The sequence below is a fragment of the Thunnus albacares genome, chromosome 3 (assembly GCF_914725855.1).
Source record: "Thunnus albacares chromosome 3, fThuAlb1.1, whole genome shotgun sequence".
In the NCBI taxonomy this organism is placed as follows: domain Eukaryota; kingdom Metazoa; phylum Chordata; class Actinopteri; order Scombriformes; family Scombridae; genus Thunnus; species Thunnus albacares.
The window spans coordinates 25,243,390-25,261,574 of NC_058108.1; the positions used below are offsets into that span (position 1 = coordinate 25,243,390).

Below are 18,185 nucleotides of genomic sequence, written 5' to 3' on the forward strand. Positions count from 1 at the left end.
TACCCAGTGATTACAGGGATCATTGTGTCAGTCAACACAAGAGGAGCCTCCACTTCCTTGTGTGTCTCCTTTTCAGCTATTCACAGCCTTTTCCAGTGTCCTAAATACTCAGCATCTGCTGTTTTGTGGCATTTGTTTTTGTGAGGAAAAAAGCCCAAATTAAAAAGCAAGTGAAGATAGTTTTTCCCTTTTAAAAACCAGGTGCAAGTGTATTGATATTGTGTATGTTGTGAATATTTTTGGATGATAGATGTTTCCGTTTAGTTATAATGTTTTACATTTTTTACCCATTTCTTCTTCTCTTGAAGTAGTTTGTAGCAGTATATGACTTTGGTAAGTCCAGCCAAGGTTAGGATTTGTGTTTGGTCTGATAAATAGTTTCTTTTTGATAGTTTCATATGCCCACAAACACAATTTAAGCCCTTGGCCTGTACTTCCTCTGTTGTCAAGCTTAGCAGGGCAGAAAGTACAGCAGGCAAGACAGAGGACACAGACGGATGGTGAGAGCAAGAGAAGGTCAGACATACGAGGGGGTGGGGGGAGGTGGGGGGGGGGTGTCGCATTTTGGAGGGCGAACTTCAGTTTACCCTCAAGATACATCACCCAGCCAATACAGAACCCTGCAAACAGTTCACTTCACTGATTGGCCGAGACAGGCCATAACAGGACAGCGCTGGCGATGGAGTGCCATTGGCTGTTTATCCTGGCAGTGGTTGACAAGAGCAAAGAGAAACATGGACGATGCAATCTGACATTCATACAGTCCTTTACCCCTCCTCCTTTGCTCCAAATAATCTGCTGTAATGTTTTGTACTTGTTTTTAAGAAAAATACCCCATTAAGTTTATTTATTCTTCAAGTTACTTGGAGGTTTTAGATAACAGCAGCATCATATTTAGTTAGTATTTGCTGAATCTTTCTGTCAGAGACATTTATGTCAGAGGATTTAGGGTCATTTATTGCATAAATGGTTATATGCCTTTCAAGACCATATATGCTGTTGTTGGGTATGGCAAAAAGAAACTAGAAATACAGGCGATGGAGGGAAATCATTAGATCAAATCTTAACAAGTAGTGGCAACATTTGGACCGAGTGGGAGTTTAACAGATTATAAACACCACCTCATGGTCTTCATAAAAGTGTTTGTTGACTAAAAGTAACCTGATGCCGATCAGCTTCCAGCATGCATGGCATAAGTGCCTTGCAGAACCACCATGTGTCAGTTTTTTTATGTGATTATAACCTCTTTCAAATTGGCTTCTGTAGAAAAATGAGACAATCCCAGTTAAAATGGATGCAGTCTACGTGTTCCTTTTAGCTCATTAATATCAGGGCTTGAATCTATGAGTTGCCTGCCGCAGTGTCTTTTTTGATACTATCTCTGGAGGACACCAAAGTCAGAAATTGTTGGCTTTCAAGAGTAAGACTAAGAGAGAGTGTTTCACTGCCCTCTCTGGTTGAAAGTTTCAAGTCTGTTCTTCCTGTAGCCACACCATAATCACTGACAAGTTTGGTTAGGTGTGGTCAGAAGTGTGCTGTGTTGTACTTGTAACCGCACCTAAAAGTGATGTCACGGTGTACTGGCAAACCCTGCAGAACACATCTACATCACTGCAGCAAGGTGAGAATTTAAACCAGTGGGGGTCAGCAAAACAAAATTACTTCACCTAATATTATAAGTTCAGAAATTAAAAATGAATGATCACAAAATAAACAAAAAACACATTTGTTCAATTGTTGTTTTCTTTATTTAAATATGGTCACACTAACCTGTAAGTGGTACAACTTTATGCATCTAAGATAAATTGTCATGTCATTTAACATATTTTCTCAACCACGACCTCCTTTCATCTTTGCATCTTTAAAGCTGCGTCCATACAGTACAGGAAAACATTTGTCTCCATTTCCCTGTATTCCCCAGGGTGTCACAGGCCAGCTGAAGCGTACTTTATCACAGGCTAGAGACGTGCTAGTCTTGCAGAGAGAGAGGTGTGTGTTGGAGTGGAAGTAAATCAGAAAACAGCCTTCTCAAAAAAAATTTTTGTTCACAATAAGCCTGTTGCCATAGGGGGTGCTAGTACAAAAAAGAAAGCTAACTTGGCAAAGCTTGTTGGAGCATGGATTCAAATTGGAACTCAAATGAATGTGAGGTAATTTATGTCAGTGAATCTGCCACCATTTGTTAAGTGCAGAACAAAAAATAAAGCACCCTGGTAGCCAAGTGGTTACTGTGAATGCGACATAACCACCATTTCCTTGGTTTGACTCCAGCTAGGGACTCTTGTTGCATGTAATACCCCCTCTCTTCCCTTGTTTCCTGTCTGTTTGTCTATATCAGCTTTCCATTAAAGGCAAAAAATGCCCAAAAATATATCTTAAAGAAAAAAAAAGTGCAGATATGAAAATGCAGAGACTGCATGTGGTTGTCAAATAACGTCACATGGCTACACCTGTCACCAAGGTCCTCTATCTGCTTATGTCATCACAGCTGGTGATTTCTCTGGCAGGGGGACAGTGCTCACCTCAGCAGTCCCAGTGTTGCTGACTCACGTTGTCCTCAAACTTGTACTCAGAGAGCTCCAAACACGTTCAGTCCTCAGGGTAAATGGAAAAATACATAATTACAGGAAAGTGTGGTCACTGAAAAAGCTGATGTGTCAATACGAATATTATATATTATCCGCATGTACTACATGTACTAGTCTCTCACCATGATAGCTTTCACTACACCCTCAATGAATTTTTGACACATACATCGGACTATCCCTGTGGGCTGTTGCTATGGTGATTTTAACACCTGTGCCCTGACAGTATGGCGTAGCGCTCAGCTGCCAAGTTCCACAGTGAGAACTCATCTAAAGAATGGCATTCACTCCAGCTATGTCAAACCTTTTGATAATTTGCCACAGCCCAGTATGAACACATATTACGAACACACCTCTTTTACTTTCATTGATCTTTTCGTTTGTTTCAAAGTCATCTGTCAAAGATTAGACAAAAGAGGGCATGTTACGGCCGTGAAATACTGTTTTTGGTTATTTATGAGAATGTTATGGATACCGAATCTTGTTTCATTTTTAATTCATGCTGTCTGAATGTAGGACATGCAGAAGTGTCATGTGAAGTGTCTTATTTATTATTAATGGAAGTGTAACTCAGGCCTCCTGTATGTTATACAGTATATTTGTGGTGTTAAATACTCTACTTCTGCTATTTTAGTCCTCAGAGTCCTCCCACTCCTTCTGTTTTCTCTTCCCACAGCCCTCTCTGCCTTTTCTTTCTACTGAGGTGATGGTTTGTGCTCCTCAGTAGCCATTTGCCTTTTCCAGTTCTTCTAATACCCACCCTTCACACACACAAAATGCACACTTTCCCCCACTGTGTCAGCCCCCAATCTCCCCCAGAGGATCCATCTGCCCACAATCTTCAGCCATCCTGTACTCCTCCTCTTACTTACTGTGTGTGAGTGTGTGTGTGTGTGTGTGTATGCGATCATGTACATACATATGCCTGCCAGTGTGTGGGTGAGCATGTGGGGGGTGAGATAATGAACAGATCTTTTGCCTCCTTTGTCTTCCTCCTTGTCCACCTACAGCAACAGAGGGCAGAGGGATAATCTGTGTGTGTGTGTATTCCAAGTATTTCTCATGTTGTGAGGACTTGCCTCCTTTATGGGGACAAAAAGCAAGTCCTCTTAACATAAATCATTCATTTTAGGGTGAAGACTTGGTTAGGGTTAAGGTAATTTTAGGGTTATGTTAAGGTTAGGGTTAGGGTTTGACATGTGGTGGTATGGTTAAGGTTAGGATAAGTCTCCTAGAGATTAATGTAAGTTAATGTAAAGTCCTCTGAAGTGATGGAAACACGACTGTGTGTGTGTGTGTGTGTGTGTGTGTGGGCACAACTTGCTGTAGTTTAAAAGTAACTCCCATTGCCGTCTCCAAGGGTGGGTGGTAGGTGTAAAAGAAAAAGAGCTCAGAGCTGCAGAGAAAATGACGATCACAGTGTGAGACAGAGTAGAAAAAGCAAGACAAATCACCCTGCAGCACAAACGCTAACTGTACTGCTTTCCTCCCGTGACTCTGCATTGACACTGCAGTACTGTGGATGCTGGGGTGCATTGACCTTGACATTGTGTCTTGCCATGTGTCTCTGCACTAAAACACATACACAGTCACAAACTCCTCCTACCACACACATCACACAGATATCGGCTTGTTTCAATTATCTGTCTGCATGGTGTAGCGATATTACTACTTTTAGAAATCAAATCTTTGCACTTGTTAAAGTTTAGGGCACCACCCCCATTAGAGGGAAAATAAATATCAATTTAAGCAGTTTCATAACCAGAGATTGTTATTCTTTTTGATACAGTGACCTCTGTCTTCTGTTTTCAAGAACACACACAGACAACTTCTGAGGACATGACTCATGTGACTCAGAGTTATCAAAGGGTGGTGGGACACTAGGGAAAATGATCAACTCCTCTAAGGGAATTATTTCTATTCAACATCAACTCGTATCATAGAAAGATGTGGAATACGCCTATTTGTTGGAACGTCTTGCAGAGATGAGCCGTTTCAGCTGGTTCCAAAGTTTTGTGCAGTGCTCGGTTCACTCACATGGCCTACCAGAGAGGTGCAAGCCGTTTGCCTGCAGGGCATCACCACAAAGGCACCTCCAGTGTTGGCTACACTCCCAGGCAACTCTGTGGATGCAGTTGGTCGCCGAGCAACGGGGGTCTGACAGCAGAGACTCCTAGCCGACCAGGTGGTCTCACTCCAGGTCGATGGAACTGAAGTCTGCGGCCGACGCACCGCTGGCACGGTTCTGTGAGGCAGTCAGATGTGGGCAGGCAGTACAGTCTCTGATGATTTGTTGCTGAAGTCAAATGGAGCTGTTGTGCTACACTAACTTTCCGCACTCTACTTGTTGAGTAGTAGCAGTTCTGTTGGCTGGACGACAAAACTTCAAAATGCTAAAAAAATAAAATAAAATGCAAGACTTATTATGGTACAAAAATAAACTGTTCCTTCAGTTTGAAACTGAGGTGCACTGAGGCTTGTTTTAGAAAAACCTTAAAATGCGCACATACTTAAGGCAAGGAAACAAAAATGAATAGAGATGTCTAGAAAAATTAAGATAAACTATAGCAGAGTTTGGTGAGTTCAGATGAGGACCAGCCTGGTGAAATAAGGCTGTCAGTTCCTTTTATCGACTTACAATAACAGGCAGGGATTTTTGCCATGTTTTGGGCATGGGGAAAACGCTTGGCGCCAAAACCTCTTATGAATATTAATTCTTTTGTTCTAAAGAGAAAACGTGGTTTGGAACTCCTAACTAAAATAGCTGCTTATCTTCTGTAACTAAAATCGTGGCTTATATTTCCTGACTCTAAGGAATTGTTTCAATTGAGTTTTACATGCAAAAATTCACATGCTTCAGTCCTTCACTACAATTGTGAACTCAGTTGTGATAAAATTGTATGTAATACTGTATTGTGTGTACATATATTCAGAAAACACATGGTTTAACAGCAGTTCTCATTTCAGCATATCATCCAGCATGAAATTTGTGAAATTGTCAAGGTGATTCTAATACTACTAACAGCTGCACAGAGGTTAAACAACACTAATTTGCTCACACAATAAAAATAAAATGCAGTCTTACACAACATATCTATATACGTAGTCTATCCACAGTCAATAGAAAGCAGTATGGTCACACAGTAACTATTGCATTAAATCTATGAATGGCTAATTCATTCGTTTTATATCATACATTGGAGGTGGACCATCTTACAAGAAAACTTTTGCTGAGTAATACTAGCTGGTTCATGAATGATTGACATTTAATTAACATTAATTCAAACTTTGGCTCAAAGAAAGGAACATAATGGTGGTAGTTCAACTCAGGAATGCACACTCTAATTTATGGCAGGTCTGGCAGTTGTCTTATCTCAGCCCCGTCAGGAGGTAAGAGAGAAAGAAAAAGTGTGTGTGTCGTTACTTTTATAATCCTGGTAATTATTCCTTGTTTTGATTTGAAAAATGCATTTCAGTTTCGTAACTCAAGTCTTTGTCCATGTGAATGTGGAGTTCTCTTGACTTGTGTTCTTTGGTTAACATGACCCAAGGGTCATTTAAGTGTCTTTGTATCCTGTTGTTAATTTTGTTATATTGTCAGCTATCGGTCTCTCAGGAGATTGAGAGCACCAGTGCTTGGTCCAGACAGCCTCCATTCTGTCACCCCCACTATGAGAGGTGAAAGGCTAGCTCTGCGGATCCAAAAGTCTGGAACAACACCAACCTTGTCTCCTTGTGGAATTAAAGAAAGGGTTTGTCCTCATTACAGCGGAATGAAGCAATTATTTTATTTTAATCCAAAAATACCACCCTCATACATTCACTCCTGAAACATGTACAGTGAAATGCCTGAAAGTCAGAAGGGTCATGTAAAATAATGTAACCGGCATGCCTGACAGGAGGAATGCTGGTGAACCAAATCTGTAACTTAAAAGGCTTTAGTGGGGTGTTATTTCTAGGATTGACAATATAAATATGGTATATACAGTATACAAATACCATAATACTTCTCCCCTGAACAAAAGTGAAAAGTAACTAAGTACATTTACTCAATTACTATACTACAATAAAATCTTGAAGTACTGTACTTGAATAAGAGTTTAGACTATTTGTCAGTGAATAAATGTTACAACTCCTCAAGACCCAAGCCAGGTTCCCGTGTCTTGCTTGCCACCCGGCTGAAGTAAAGTGGGTTAGCCCCGAAGCTAACTTTGGCCCAGTCTTACTTAAGGTGGACCTCTTTAAGGTGCATCAGCTATTCTGATTTTAGTGACAATTTCACTCCTCAGCCTCATCCTCCTGCCAGGCCTTTTCTGGCAGAAACCCTGAAAACATGTAAAATCACAAAACAATCTCATCACAAGATCTGCTTCACTTTCTTGTACTGGAGCTTTCGACCATATCACATATGCCCTCATCAGCAGATTGAGTTTGCTCATTTGCCATGGAAATGTAGATGTTCAAACTTGTCATGTTTCTGTGCACTTCTAGGACCTTTTTAGCTTGACAGTTCATTCTTTTCCTTGGAAACAGCTGTTGACAAAACAATCCCAATTCAAGGTCCATTTACTGGCTTGTTTGCTTTTGACTATGTCATTAGGTCAGCCTCCTCATGATTACCTCATTGGGCCAGAACAAGTGAGAAAGTGGACCTTGAGTTTAGGTTGTTTAGTCAACTGCTTGTTTCCAAGTTGAAGAATGAACTTTCAAGCCCAAAAAGGAGGATGCATCATGATCAGTTAAACTACTGGACAGTATACAGTTTATGGTAGTTTAAATGAACCCCTAAAACACTGAAATACTGCTTACTTGTTAATGCTTCACTAACTTGAACTTGAAAGGGCCATCTGACATAATGAGTAAGTTTTGATACTTAACGCCCTTTTTTGTAAAGTTTGAAAGCTTCTTAATGCGGCACCCCCCAGTGGTACTATTAAAGAAGTACAGTAGTGTGATTCCAACCTTGGATCACAGAAAAAATGGCTGGGATTGTCACATTTTTGTAAATATAAAAATGTGTGTCTTTAAAGTAATTTAAAGGATGCTATAATTTTTTTTTTAAATGTACCTCCAATGGCTTTAATGTACATTTTGCTGGTTATAATTGAATATTTTTAATTTGAATGTTGAACTTTTACTTGTAATAAACTATTTCAACATTGTTGTGTTGCTGCTTTTACTTATGTAGAGGATGCAAATACTTCTTCTACAACTGCCTCCGAACATCACAACAGTTACTACATCCTCAATATAATCTTCATGTATTTAATCTATCTTTTCTGTTTACCCATCTTCTCCCAGATCATCTGCCTACAGGACTTCTTTGGGGATGATGATGTGTTTATAGCGTGCGGCCCAGAGAAGTACCGTTATGCCCAGGATGACTTTGTGTTGGATCACAGTGGTAAGGCTTCCACAGCCTTTATGACTGGTAGGCCTGCCTAAGACTAACTAAACATCCGTCTCCATGTTTGTGTGTGTTTGTTAGTCCTGGTGTCCTTCCTCACCATTCCTTTCTCACAAGTGCTTGCAATGCTCTTTCCCTTTTGTAATTTGACAGCAGGAAATGGGGTTTGTGTGAGTATTGTATGATTCTTTTACCTATTTAATCCAGATTATTGGCATTTTAATTGTGGAAAGTGACAATGTTCATTTTACTACAGTATTTTTAATAGCCAAGAGCCCATCAGCAACAGAAAAGCATAGGCACTACCCATTTCCACACACACATTATGCTGTCAAATGAGGAAAAGATGTTGCATTCTTTGTGTCTGACTGAAACTTCAACCCAGCCCATCTCTGTGAATGCCATTGTGTTCATGTCCTGTACCGCATGTGGTGTACATATGATGTAATACACATCCTCTGTTGGATATCACCTCTTTCTCCTGCTGAAAAGCCACTGAAAGTTTGAGAGCACACAGGCAGGATATGACCTCGTTAAACCAGCAGATCCATTCACTGTCACAGCTATGTAGAACCTCAGCCAAGATTGGACAACCTCACGGGAAGGAAAAAGGGTTTATTTTAGTCACAGTCCAAAGTATTGACATCCTGTTTAATTTTCTTTTTTTTTTCTTTTTGCAGTTTTGTCAGGTTAGCTAACAACAGGAGGCACATCCTAACACACACATGCACACTGTGTGCTCAGGATGAATGATGGTGCATTGGTGGTATTCAGAGATAGTTGGAACTTTCGTTCCACTTACACTCCTGTGCTCCACTTTTAAGAATTAGGTCTTTAAAGAACAAAAAAGGCACACTGTACTCACTGCAGAAGGTACAGAAGCTGCTCTTCCTTTTGCAAAATAGGTCCAGTACACACTCTACTAAAACATGGTAAAAAATGGTCTGCATAATAGATAATGCAAAAAGGTATAAAAATTAAAGTTGCATCAGTGTAATCAGAAGTAGTGATGGGCGGAGTGATTCTTTTCACAGTATCGGTTCCTTCGAGTTGATACATGTAAATGTATCGAACCTTCCGAGTTTTGATACTTTTTGCAAAATGTGCCGTCAGTTTCTCCGTGACACTCAGTTATAGTACATGCACATTCAACAGCTAGTGCTGCCTGCCCCACAAAACTTCTCTTCAGTGCATTACCAGTCATAATGTATAAGTTTACATTAATAAAGATAAAATATTAATTTAAATGCATTGATTCAGCATCCCACTTGTATGTTAGAAGGCTATATAAGCTCGATATGATGTTACAGAAATGTGATGTGACACTGACCAACGATCTGTCGGTCTTTTTGAGGGGCAGGTAGCAGACCTCCTAGTTCAAGAGAGCAGCAGTTCGTTCAGTCTCGTTCAATTTAACCTGCCGTCTGTCTCGACTCGAGTCGATTGAATCGCTTCTCGTTCACTCATACGTCCTAGTTCAAGAGAACGGTTCATTTGATCTCGCTCAGTGAGTAGCTGCCAGGCTGTCTCGACTCGAGTCACTCACTGATGTTCTCGTTCGAGACAATGATTCCCGCTCATTCATTGGTGCTTGTTCATGTTTTGAGCAACTGCACCACCGTAGCAGGTGGGCAGGCAGTGTGAGCAGTACCCTACGATAACAGTGAGTAGGTGTGGGAGGTATGAGTGGGGAAAAGTCCAGGATTCATGAGCACTCGGTACGTTCGACAGGCTGACCCAGTACATACCAGACACTAAAAAGATTCGTTCAAAAGGATTTGTTCGTTCGTTTTTGCCCATCACTAATCAGAACAGGCAATTAAGGAAACAGAACTGAGTTTATATGCATTCTCACCTGGACCCTCAAACATATGTTCAAGTTATTCATTTTGGACTAAAGGTTTTAAATATATTAATGTTCTGACTTCAGGATTTGTCCTATAAAAAGATTTGGTTTGTTGGTGTTTCGCATGTGTACACCATGAAAAGAATTGTGCCTTACTGAGATCTCCTTTAATCAGTGAGTGAAATATGTATCTAGTGATAAATAGTGTGGGGAACACACTCGAAATGCTGCGTGGGCGTGTTTTTTTCATGTGTTTGTCATTATATTACACCTCTCACCGCCCCCACCCTCATTACCACAACCCTGACATGCTTTACCACAAGCTTTATTACAACATCAGCTGTTACTAAACACAACTACACAGCAACACCACAAAATCAGCTGTGGCATGCAGCAAACGCCATAAAAACCAACACTTCATTCTGTTCATAGTTTGTAGTAATAATTTAGCTTATGTTCCAGAGGAAAACAAAAGAATTGCTTCCTGTTTGCTTTATAGGACAGACACAGCTCTAGGCCCGAATAAAGTGTATTACTTATGAATAGCTTACTGTGTATTTAGTATTGTGGATCTGCAAATCGTTAGAGAATATACTGCAAGTGGAACTTTGGCTAAACTGTGTTTTAAATTAACCCTTTATCATTTATTTCAACCAGCTTCTACAAACCTCATTAACTGTAGGTGCAGAAAGAGTTTAACTGCCTGATGTAGTCAGGCTCTATACCAGACAAGATACTTTATCCTCAAATGTTTTAAGTCAGTTGAAATTCAACTTTATATCTCGACAAAGCCACCAGAAATTCACAACAGAATGCTTCATAGTCATGTAAATTGTACTATTAAGTGTAAAAAGTATTCTCAGAATTGTCTAGGCTTTTTGGCAGTGTCAGATGTGTCATATTTTTTTTGCCAGTTTTTTAGGACATTATATTGTACGGTACAGTTTGTTTTTTGCTAAGTTTAAATTAAGGCTATGTACTACTTTGGGTAATACTTTGATGCCCAGAATGTGTTTTTATAACAGGCAATGGAAAACTCTCAAATACCATTGAAATTCGCTTGGTCTGATTTGTATTCTTATTTATGCATCTTTAACAAGATGGTTTACATCAATATTTGTAAATCTGTTTGGGTCCAGACAATATCAGAGAACTTTGTCTTATATTTGTAAAATGAAAAATAGGTTGCTGTTTGGTGTCTGTTCAGAAAAGTTAGGTATTTTACTGGCACAAGTATCAAAAAATTTCATATGATACTCAGCTATAAAACAGTGTGAAAATGATGATGAACAGTACCAGTGAAAAGTTTGAACACACATTTGTCCAAACTTTTCACTGGTACTGAAGCTCATCCCCGACTAGAACCTGATATAAGATGGTTTATCTGTTCTGTTGCGCTTTTTAATCTGTTTTCACTAACCACTGTTTGCTTGTGTTTTTTGCTGCCTTTTTGTTGCCATAATCAAGTGTCACCAGCAGTCATAAAAATCACCCTTTCTAAATAACATTGCTAGGACCATATCCCTGGCAGAGCAGCTTGTTGAGAATAATATTGCCACATAAACTCGTTTTTTAGAAGACAGGTTTGTTGATAGAGGAAGGTTAATATATGCGATGGTGACCCTGAGTGTGTTGTTTCTCCAGAATGCAGAGTACTGAAGTCATCATACAGCCGCTCTGCCACTCCGAATCGGACTAAGAGCCCTGGGCCTTCACGACGCAGCAAGTCCCCTGGTGCAGGTATGACACATGACTGTGCACACAAAGAGCCAAGAAACTCTGTGACTCTGCCTGTAATAGCCCTGTGAGCTTACTAGATGTACATACATATATAAAAATACAAATATGTAGCCTAACCATAAATAGAAAATCTGAAAGGTCAAGTCTTGCAAATAATCAGGGTATAAGTGTGAAATTATTTCATTTTACATAAGAAAAATCCCATTTATGTGGCACCAAAATGATATTGTAAGTATACTTCTTGCTGGCAGACTGAGTAATAGCCTTTTTATTTGGCAGCCTCATCCTAAACCGTCACTACCTCACCAGCAGTTGTGATGGGTGACTAAGCAATTTGTGTGGTGCATTGTGGAAAGGTAACATTATGCTGAGTAGCTGATGTTCTACAAGCCATCACGTCAGATTTAAAGAGGAAGATTTTGATAGTTTGCCAGACTGTTTGGAGTGGCAGTAACTGCAGTGTTAGCATTGCATTTAAAGTTTAGCCTGTTTCACAGTATGTTGTTATGTGATTACAGTAGTTATCTGCCTGACTTTTATTATTCTCTTATATTACTGTCTCATCTTTTTCTTTCTCACACCCAGCAAGGCGTCCAGTCCACTACTCCACCAGTCAGTCTCCAATCAAATCCCCAGGTGAGTCCATTATCTCAACCCAATCTGGTCTCAAATTGTTTGCCTTAGCAACCACCTGCCATATCCTTCTGCTCTGGTAATTAAGATAAAATGAGTATAACAAGGTTCTTGCAGCTTTAGGGTTCCCCTCTTCTCTTGTGAATAAAGGCTGATGGGGTGAGAGATGCCACTATGTCAGTCAGTGGATGAGTTGGTCTGTCAGTCCAACATGGACCAGAGTGAAATATCTTAACAACAAGACTGAAAATTTTACCACTGACATACATGCTCCTCAAATGTTGGTTAACCAGACCTTTTGTAGCGTTACTAATGGGTCAAATTTCTAGCTGTCCAGCAGTTCTTCTTGACTGGAAACCTAAAACTTTTGACAAAATTGCTTTCATTCTCAATACTTAGACAGTTTTACTACTTAGACTTAGATGGATGTGAACATAGCATGCTAATATGCTAAACATGAGCATGCTACACTTACATGCTAAATATTAACTGTTGTTGTTAGCTAACTGTATGCATGTTAACATGCTAAATGTTACATGCTAACATGAAACATTCCATATTAAATTACATACAATCACATATATTATTAGCATGTTAACTGTTGAACGTTGAGCAAAGTGTGATAATGTAAGTTAGAGCTCACATCATAATTGTTCAGACCATGAATTTAAGTGGGAAAAACCTTTCACATCAACCTCTTATTGTAATTTTGTGTCAGAGATATCGGGAATTTTTGACAGTTACAGATGGTCTCCCGCTGTCAACAACCCTGTGGTAAAATGGTTAGTAAAAGCCACCATATTACCAATTACATCCAATTACATCTAATTAAAGTCTGATATTAACTCTAATACATAAATAGTCATATATTGTTTGTATCTGGTTTAATTTAACGAACTGCCACAAATCTGTAACACAACTAAAGTTAAGTTGATTTAAATGGTGTGACTAATTGGCACGTAGCAGTGGGGGGAACTACAGACGGGTGACAAATTAAAGGAAAAACCAATACAGGCCTGAATTCCCTCTAAGGGGACAAATGGACCCAAAACATGCCAGCAAAATACCCCCCACAGTGTAACAGAGCCACCAGATCCCCTCACTGTAGGGGTCAAGTATTCAGACCTGTACCAGTTTTTCCTTTAATTTGTCACCTGTTTGTATCTTGAAACAGTGCAAAAACTCTCCCAAGACGGAAGAAGGAGATATTTTCCTTTTCTTCCCATTATACCAACATTGCATGAATGCAGCATTAGAGATGCTGAGAGAAGTCTTAAAAGGTTTTCGAGTTGGGTAACATGGCCTTTCTTGAGGTACCACACCCAGGCCAGAATTAAATTCTTAAACTGCGTGGCAAGAATAGTAAAGGTTTTTGTCCACATTTTTTTCATCCATGATCTATCCATTAATTCTATTTTTTGATTTTAAAGGAGCATTGTATTCAAACAGAGACACTTTTTTGTTTTGCCTGTCCTTCTGCTTGGAGGTGAATGGCTGATCCAGACTACAACACAGGATGTCACGTACAGTACTATACACATGTATCTAATCTGAGAACCAGCTGCTGCAGAATCCATTGATTCAAAGCCATGAACTGATTAGAGTCACTCTTCAACTGTGCTAATTAAATCCTGCTCTCACTGAACAGTTATATCTCATCTCTCTACATCTGTAGGTGCTCAGAAGTAAAAGTATACTTTTAAAACATGAAAAACTAATGTCATGTTGTATGTTTCAGTAGTCTTCTCAAATATTGATTTGGAAGTTCCTTTAAGAAGACAAGATAAATACCCAGAAGACAGGTGAACTCTGAATGACTCAATGAAGAAACGCATACAATTCTGAACCAGCAGTACAAAGATGTAGCCTGTAGGCAGTGTGAAATGATTTTCCTCAGCTCAGCTGGGTAAATGCAGATGAAGAGACTTTGAGTTAAAGTTTGACGCATTATGTCTCTGTATTTGTGCCAGAAACCAAGTGAGCAGGAGGCAGAAAAATCTGTTCTTGTGAGAGTGATTCACTCAAACAATAGAAGCTCTCATCCCTGCTGTGTGCCTGTGCACCTTGTGCTACACACTAAAGCCTCATACAGTACATGAGAAAGTCAGCTTGTAGTGTAATAGAATACTTACAATAACATTCTTGTTATGTACAGTATGATTAACCAAAGCATTTTAGGCATGCATTATATCAACATGTGCTCAACAGTTGGCAAGAAAACTAGCAGCGGCACCAGTTTAGACCTGCAGATGAAGACATGCTAATGTGCCTTATCTACAGGGAATGAAAGTAATATACTCTTCAACTGTGACACCTGTGCTACCTGCAAGTAAAGTACAAGAAGTAAAGTACCTAAAAACTCACTAAGAAACCAGCAGCTGTTAAAAAAGAAAGAAAACAATGCTATTGTAACATATGCTATTGTAAATGGCGACGTCAATATCTCTACATCAGCAGAATCTCCAACTTGCTAAACGTGAATGTGTGAGTTTGAGTATTAACAGCCAGTTGCATCTAACAAAAACACTACCCAGTGTGGGATGTTTTTCTCAGTATGCACCAGTAGTCAGTCCTGGATGCATTGTTGAAGTTGAGTTAGAAATGCGATATTGTAGATTACTTGGTAGCAGAAAAGATGGTGCCCAATGGCAAGTGGTTTTATCCGATTTTATCTAAATAAACCTTATAAAAAATATCAGAATGACTCATTCCTTTGCTCTCTCCATACAGTAAATGGTGTCAGCCAGATCTCAACCCCAAAGTCAACCAAGTCGTCCACTCCTTCTCCTACCAGCCCCAGACCCATCTCTAATTTTAAGGTAAGAAAGTATATCAAATGCATGTCACATATACTGTAGATGTTGTGCACTCAAAACTGGCAGCTGTACTCAACACACACAATTTCTATATTAGTATAGTATATGCATAGTGTATGTATGCATTCACATTGTTAATCAGTCTCATAATACATATGATTGACACATGAAAGGGCAAAAGAAATATGTTCTCCTGCTGAACGTCAGTATCAGACCTTTACTCGCCACAGCTTTAATGGCTCACTCTGTACAGTGCAGGCTTGCCTTAGAGACCCCATGTTATAACCTGAGTGAGTCAAGGTGGGGTCATATAGTAAATGGTTGCTTCTTATTATGAATTACAAGCTTGTACTAGATTTTAAAGGAGGGGGGAGGAGGGAAGATTGTATCGACCTACTTGCCACAAATTGATGAAACAAATCTATGTCAAGTCATCAAGTCAGTGACCATGTACAAGTATGTACAGCTGATGTTGTATCTCTATGACGTGTTTTTAGTAGAGTTTGAGATACTAATCTGATTTATTGATGGATTCTTCTGTAAGCCGCGTGTTAGTCCCAAACTACAGAGCTGTCTAACTGCTCCAGCCAACTGGCAAACCTCCTCCAGAGAGCCACCGTTCCTCTCTAAGCCGAGTCATAGACTTATCCATCCACATTAATTTGGCAGGATATTAGATTTTTATGATTTAGTGACAGCATTAAAATTTACTAGCAATGATGCTGAGTAAAATAACATTTTTAGAAAAGATAAATGAATAAAATATGGAAGCAAAATAACATATCAATGACAAAGTTTGTCACTCTCTCTCACTCTTTCTCACTAAAAAAGTTATGGAAGTGGTCAAGTAAACTAAAGCCACAAAAAGAAGTTACTTATAGGAAAAAGCTTTTTTATGTATCCTGCTGTAAAGGAGACCTTGAAGCTGTCCCACTTTCTACTTTAGTCCAGAGGGTTACCCTTTTAGATTAAATAATACATCCTGACAGTGCATGATGATGCAGTAAAGGTACATGACCACTACTGCACATAATGGAAAAGATTGATTTTAATGCTGGCAGTACATATGGCTGACATTTCAAAAATATAGCCATAAGGTGTTGAGAATGCCAGTGCTGGTGCTGCAGCAGAAATGACACTCTTAACAGATGAATCATTCATTTGGAGCGTTAATGGTTTTATGTGCAGTGATGATAAGTGGATGTGGAGGAGATCTATTCCTGTAGTGACACCTTGTACCTTTTTTGAAGGGCAAGCTATTTTAGACCCAGCTCACTATTCAAATAATAATATGTTTATTTCAGGTTTAATGTGCAGGCTGTTAAAAAGTTTTATGTTTGTAACAAGCACGCCTCATAGAATATCTCACCATAGCATTTATACACAAGTAGATTTTATAGTTTAAGAATTTTTTAAAGAGTTGAAAATTTTTAAAATATAACTCTTCAGTTTTTTTAATACATGGATGGGCAGTGACACAATGTAGCTTACTAAATGATATTTCGTGAGCACAATGTTTTCTTTTTGTGTCATCTGACGCATTTTTATGTAACAAAATGTCTTAGCCACTATAAAAAAAAATGACCCACCAATAATAAACCATCTATGTTTTATCCATGTATGGCATGGTTGTGGGTGCTTAAGTTGCCATGGTGACTCGTTCACAGGTTTTGTTTCAAGCCAAGCACTCATCTCTATTTTTGTTCCTTTTTGCATCCTGCAGATCCCTCCGTCACACCACATCTCTTCCTCAAATGTCAATGGCTCGTTGAGCAACCACCAGGAACAAACCAATCGACTGAGTCCAGAGGGTACGTCCTCCTCTCCTCTCCTCTCCTCTCCTCTCCTCCCTGAGTCATTTGCCTACAACAACAGTATTGCAAGGACTCCCTCACCCTCTATCATATGGAAATGACATTGACTATCTGAAACGCTCCTCATCTTGTGCCATCAGGGCAGATTACAGAATTTGCTTACCCAACAAAAGTGGTAAAGAGTAAGCCTCGTGTGAACGATAAGTGTGAAATATCTCAGTGCTGTGTGAGCAGATACTTAACTAAATTATTTTAGGGCTGTGTGTGTGTGTGTGTGTGCGTGTGTGTGTGTGTACAAAATATTGCTTCTCAGTTCTCTAGTAGAGTAGTAGAGACCACTGTGCCTCTCAGTGCCAGCATGTGGTCCCTTAATTCAGTCTGAGAATTGATTGAGATCCTACAAAGCTCACCAAGGTTTGTTTGTTTACTGTTGTAACCCTTGTCCTGCAGTGAACGGCAACCGCTACCTTCCTGCATCAAACATCTTGGAAAAATACAAAATTGGCAAGGTCATCGGAGATGGCAACTTCGCTGTGGTCAAGGAGTGTATTGAGAGGTATGCGAAACACATTCATTTAGGCTGGAAATGTTTAATGCACAGTCGGCAGCTGTCTGCAGTAATAGCACAGCAGTGTGCCTTGCTGCCAGCTTAATGAGACAGGCATCACGTGCAGTAACTGCTCCATCAGAGTTTTTAAGTCCTGGTGACAGGCATTGTGGAGACAGAAATAATCCAGCGGTGAATTCACTTCATTAGCCTTTTAATCTCTGAGTCAACACACTGCCCAGGCAGACAGGAGGGATGATGATGAGAAGACACCTATCAAGGGGGTTTTCTCACGGTCTGATGCACTTTCCTAGAGTGTACTTAAAGGTGCAGTGTGTAGAATTTAGTGGCATCGGTAGTGGAACAGACTTGGCAGAGATGGAATATAATATTCATAAGTGTGTTTGATGATAGTATAATCACCTGAAAATAAGAATTGTTGTGTCTTGTTGTGTCCTTACCTTATGATCTTAGGATGAGCCCTTTATATCTAGATATGAGTGGGTCCGCCATGTTTCTACAGTAGCCCAGAACGGACAAACCAAACAATGGCTCTAGAAAGGGCCTTTTATGTTTTTCACAAGTTTCATGGCCACTGTAGGTTTTCCTACATGCTTGAATTGGAGGGGTGAGGGTGAGGGGTTACTATCTGCAACCTTACTACTAGATGCCACTAAATCCTGCACACTGGTCCTTTGAAGGAGAACTGTGTCCAGTGATTTAGTATTGCACTTACGAAAAGTTAAGTCACAGGAGACAAATAAAAGGTGAAGTAGCAGAGGCCAATATATCCTTAC

General features: G+C 39.7%; 1 protein-coding gene across 4 annotated transcripts in view; it reads left to right on the top strand.

Annotated features, from left to right (window-relative positions):
• dclk2a (doublecortin-like kinase 2a) overlaps nucleotides 1–18,185 on the top strand; it is a 49,136-nt gene that overhangs the window by 20,315 nt on the left and 10,636 nt on the right. For 3 of the 4 annotated variants that reach the window (XR_006402893.1, XM_044347232.1, XM_044347230.1), the window contains exons 3-8: nucleotides 7,887–8,016; nucleotides 11,483–11,578; nucleotides 12,164–12,214; nucleotides 14,942–15,030; nucleotides 16,751–16,838; nucleotides 17,292–17,397. Coding sequence is in view for 3 of the 4 variants with exons in the window: in XM_044347232.1 (XP_044203167.1) it covers nucleotides 7,887–8,016; nucleotides 11,483–11,578; nucleotides 12,164–12,214; nucleotides 14,942–15,030; nucleotides 16,751–16,838; nucleotides 17,292–17,397 (560 nt within the window). In the remaining variant the exon portion in view is untranslated. The remainder of the gene's footprint in view (nucleotides 1–7,886; nucleotides 8,017–11,482; nucleotides 11,579–12,163; nucleotides 12,215–14,941; nucleotides 15,031–16,750; nucleotides 16,839–17,291; nucleotides 17,398–18,185) is intronic. The other variant, XM_044347231.1, reaches the window with a different exon arrangement.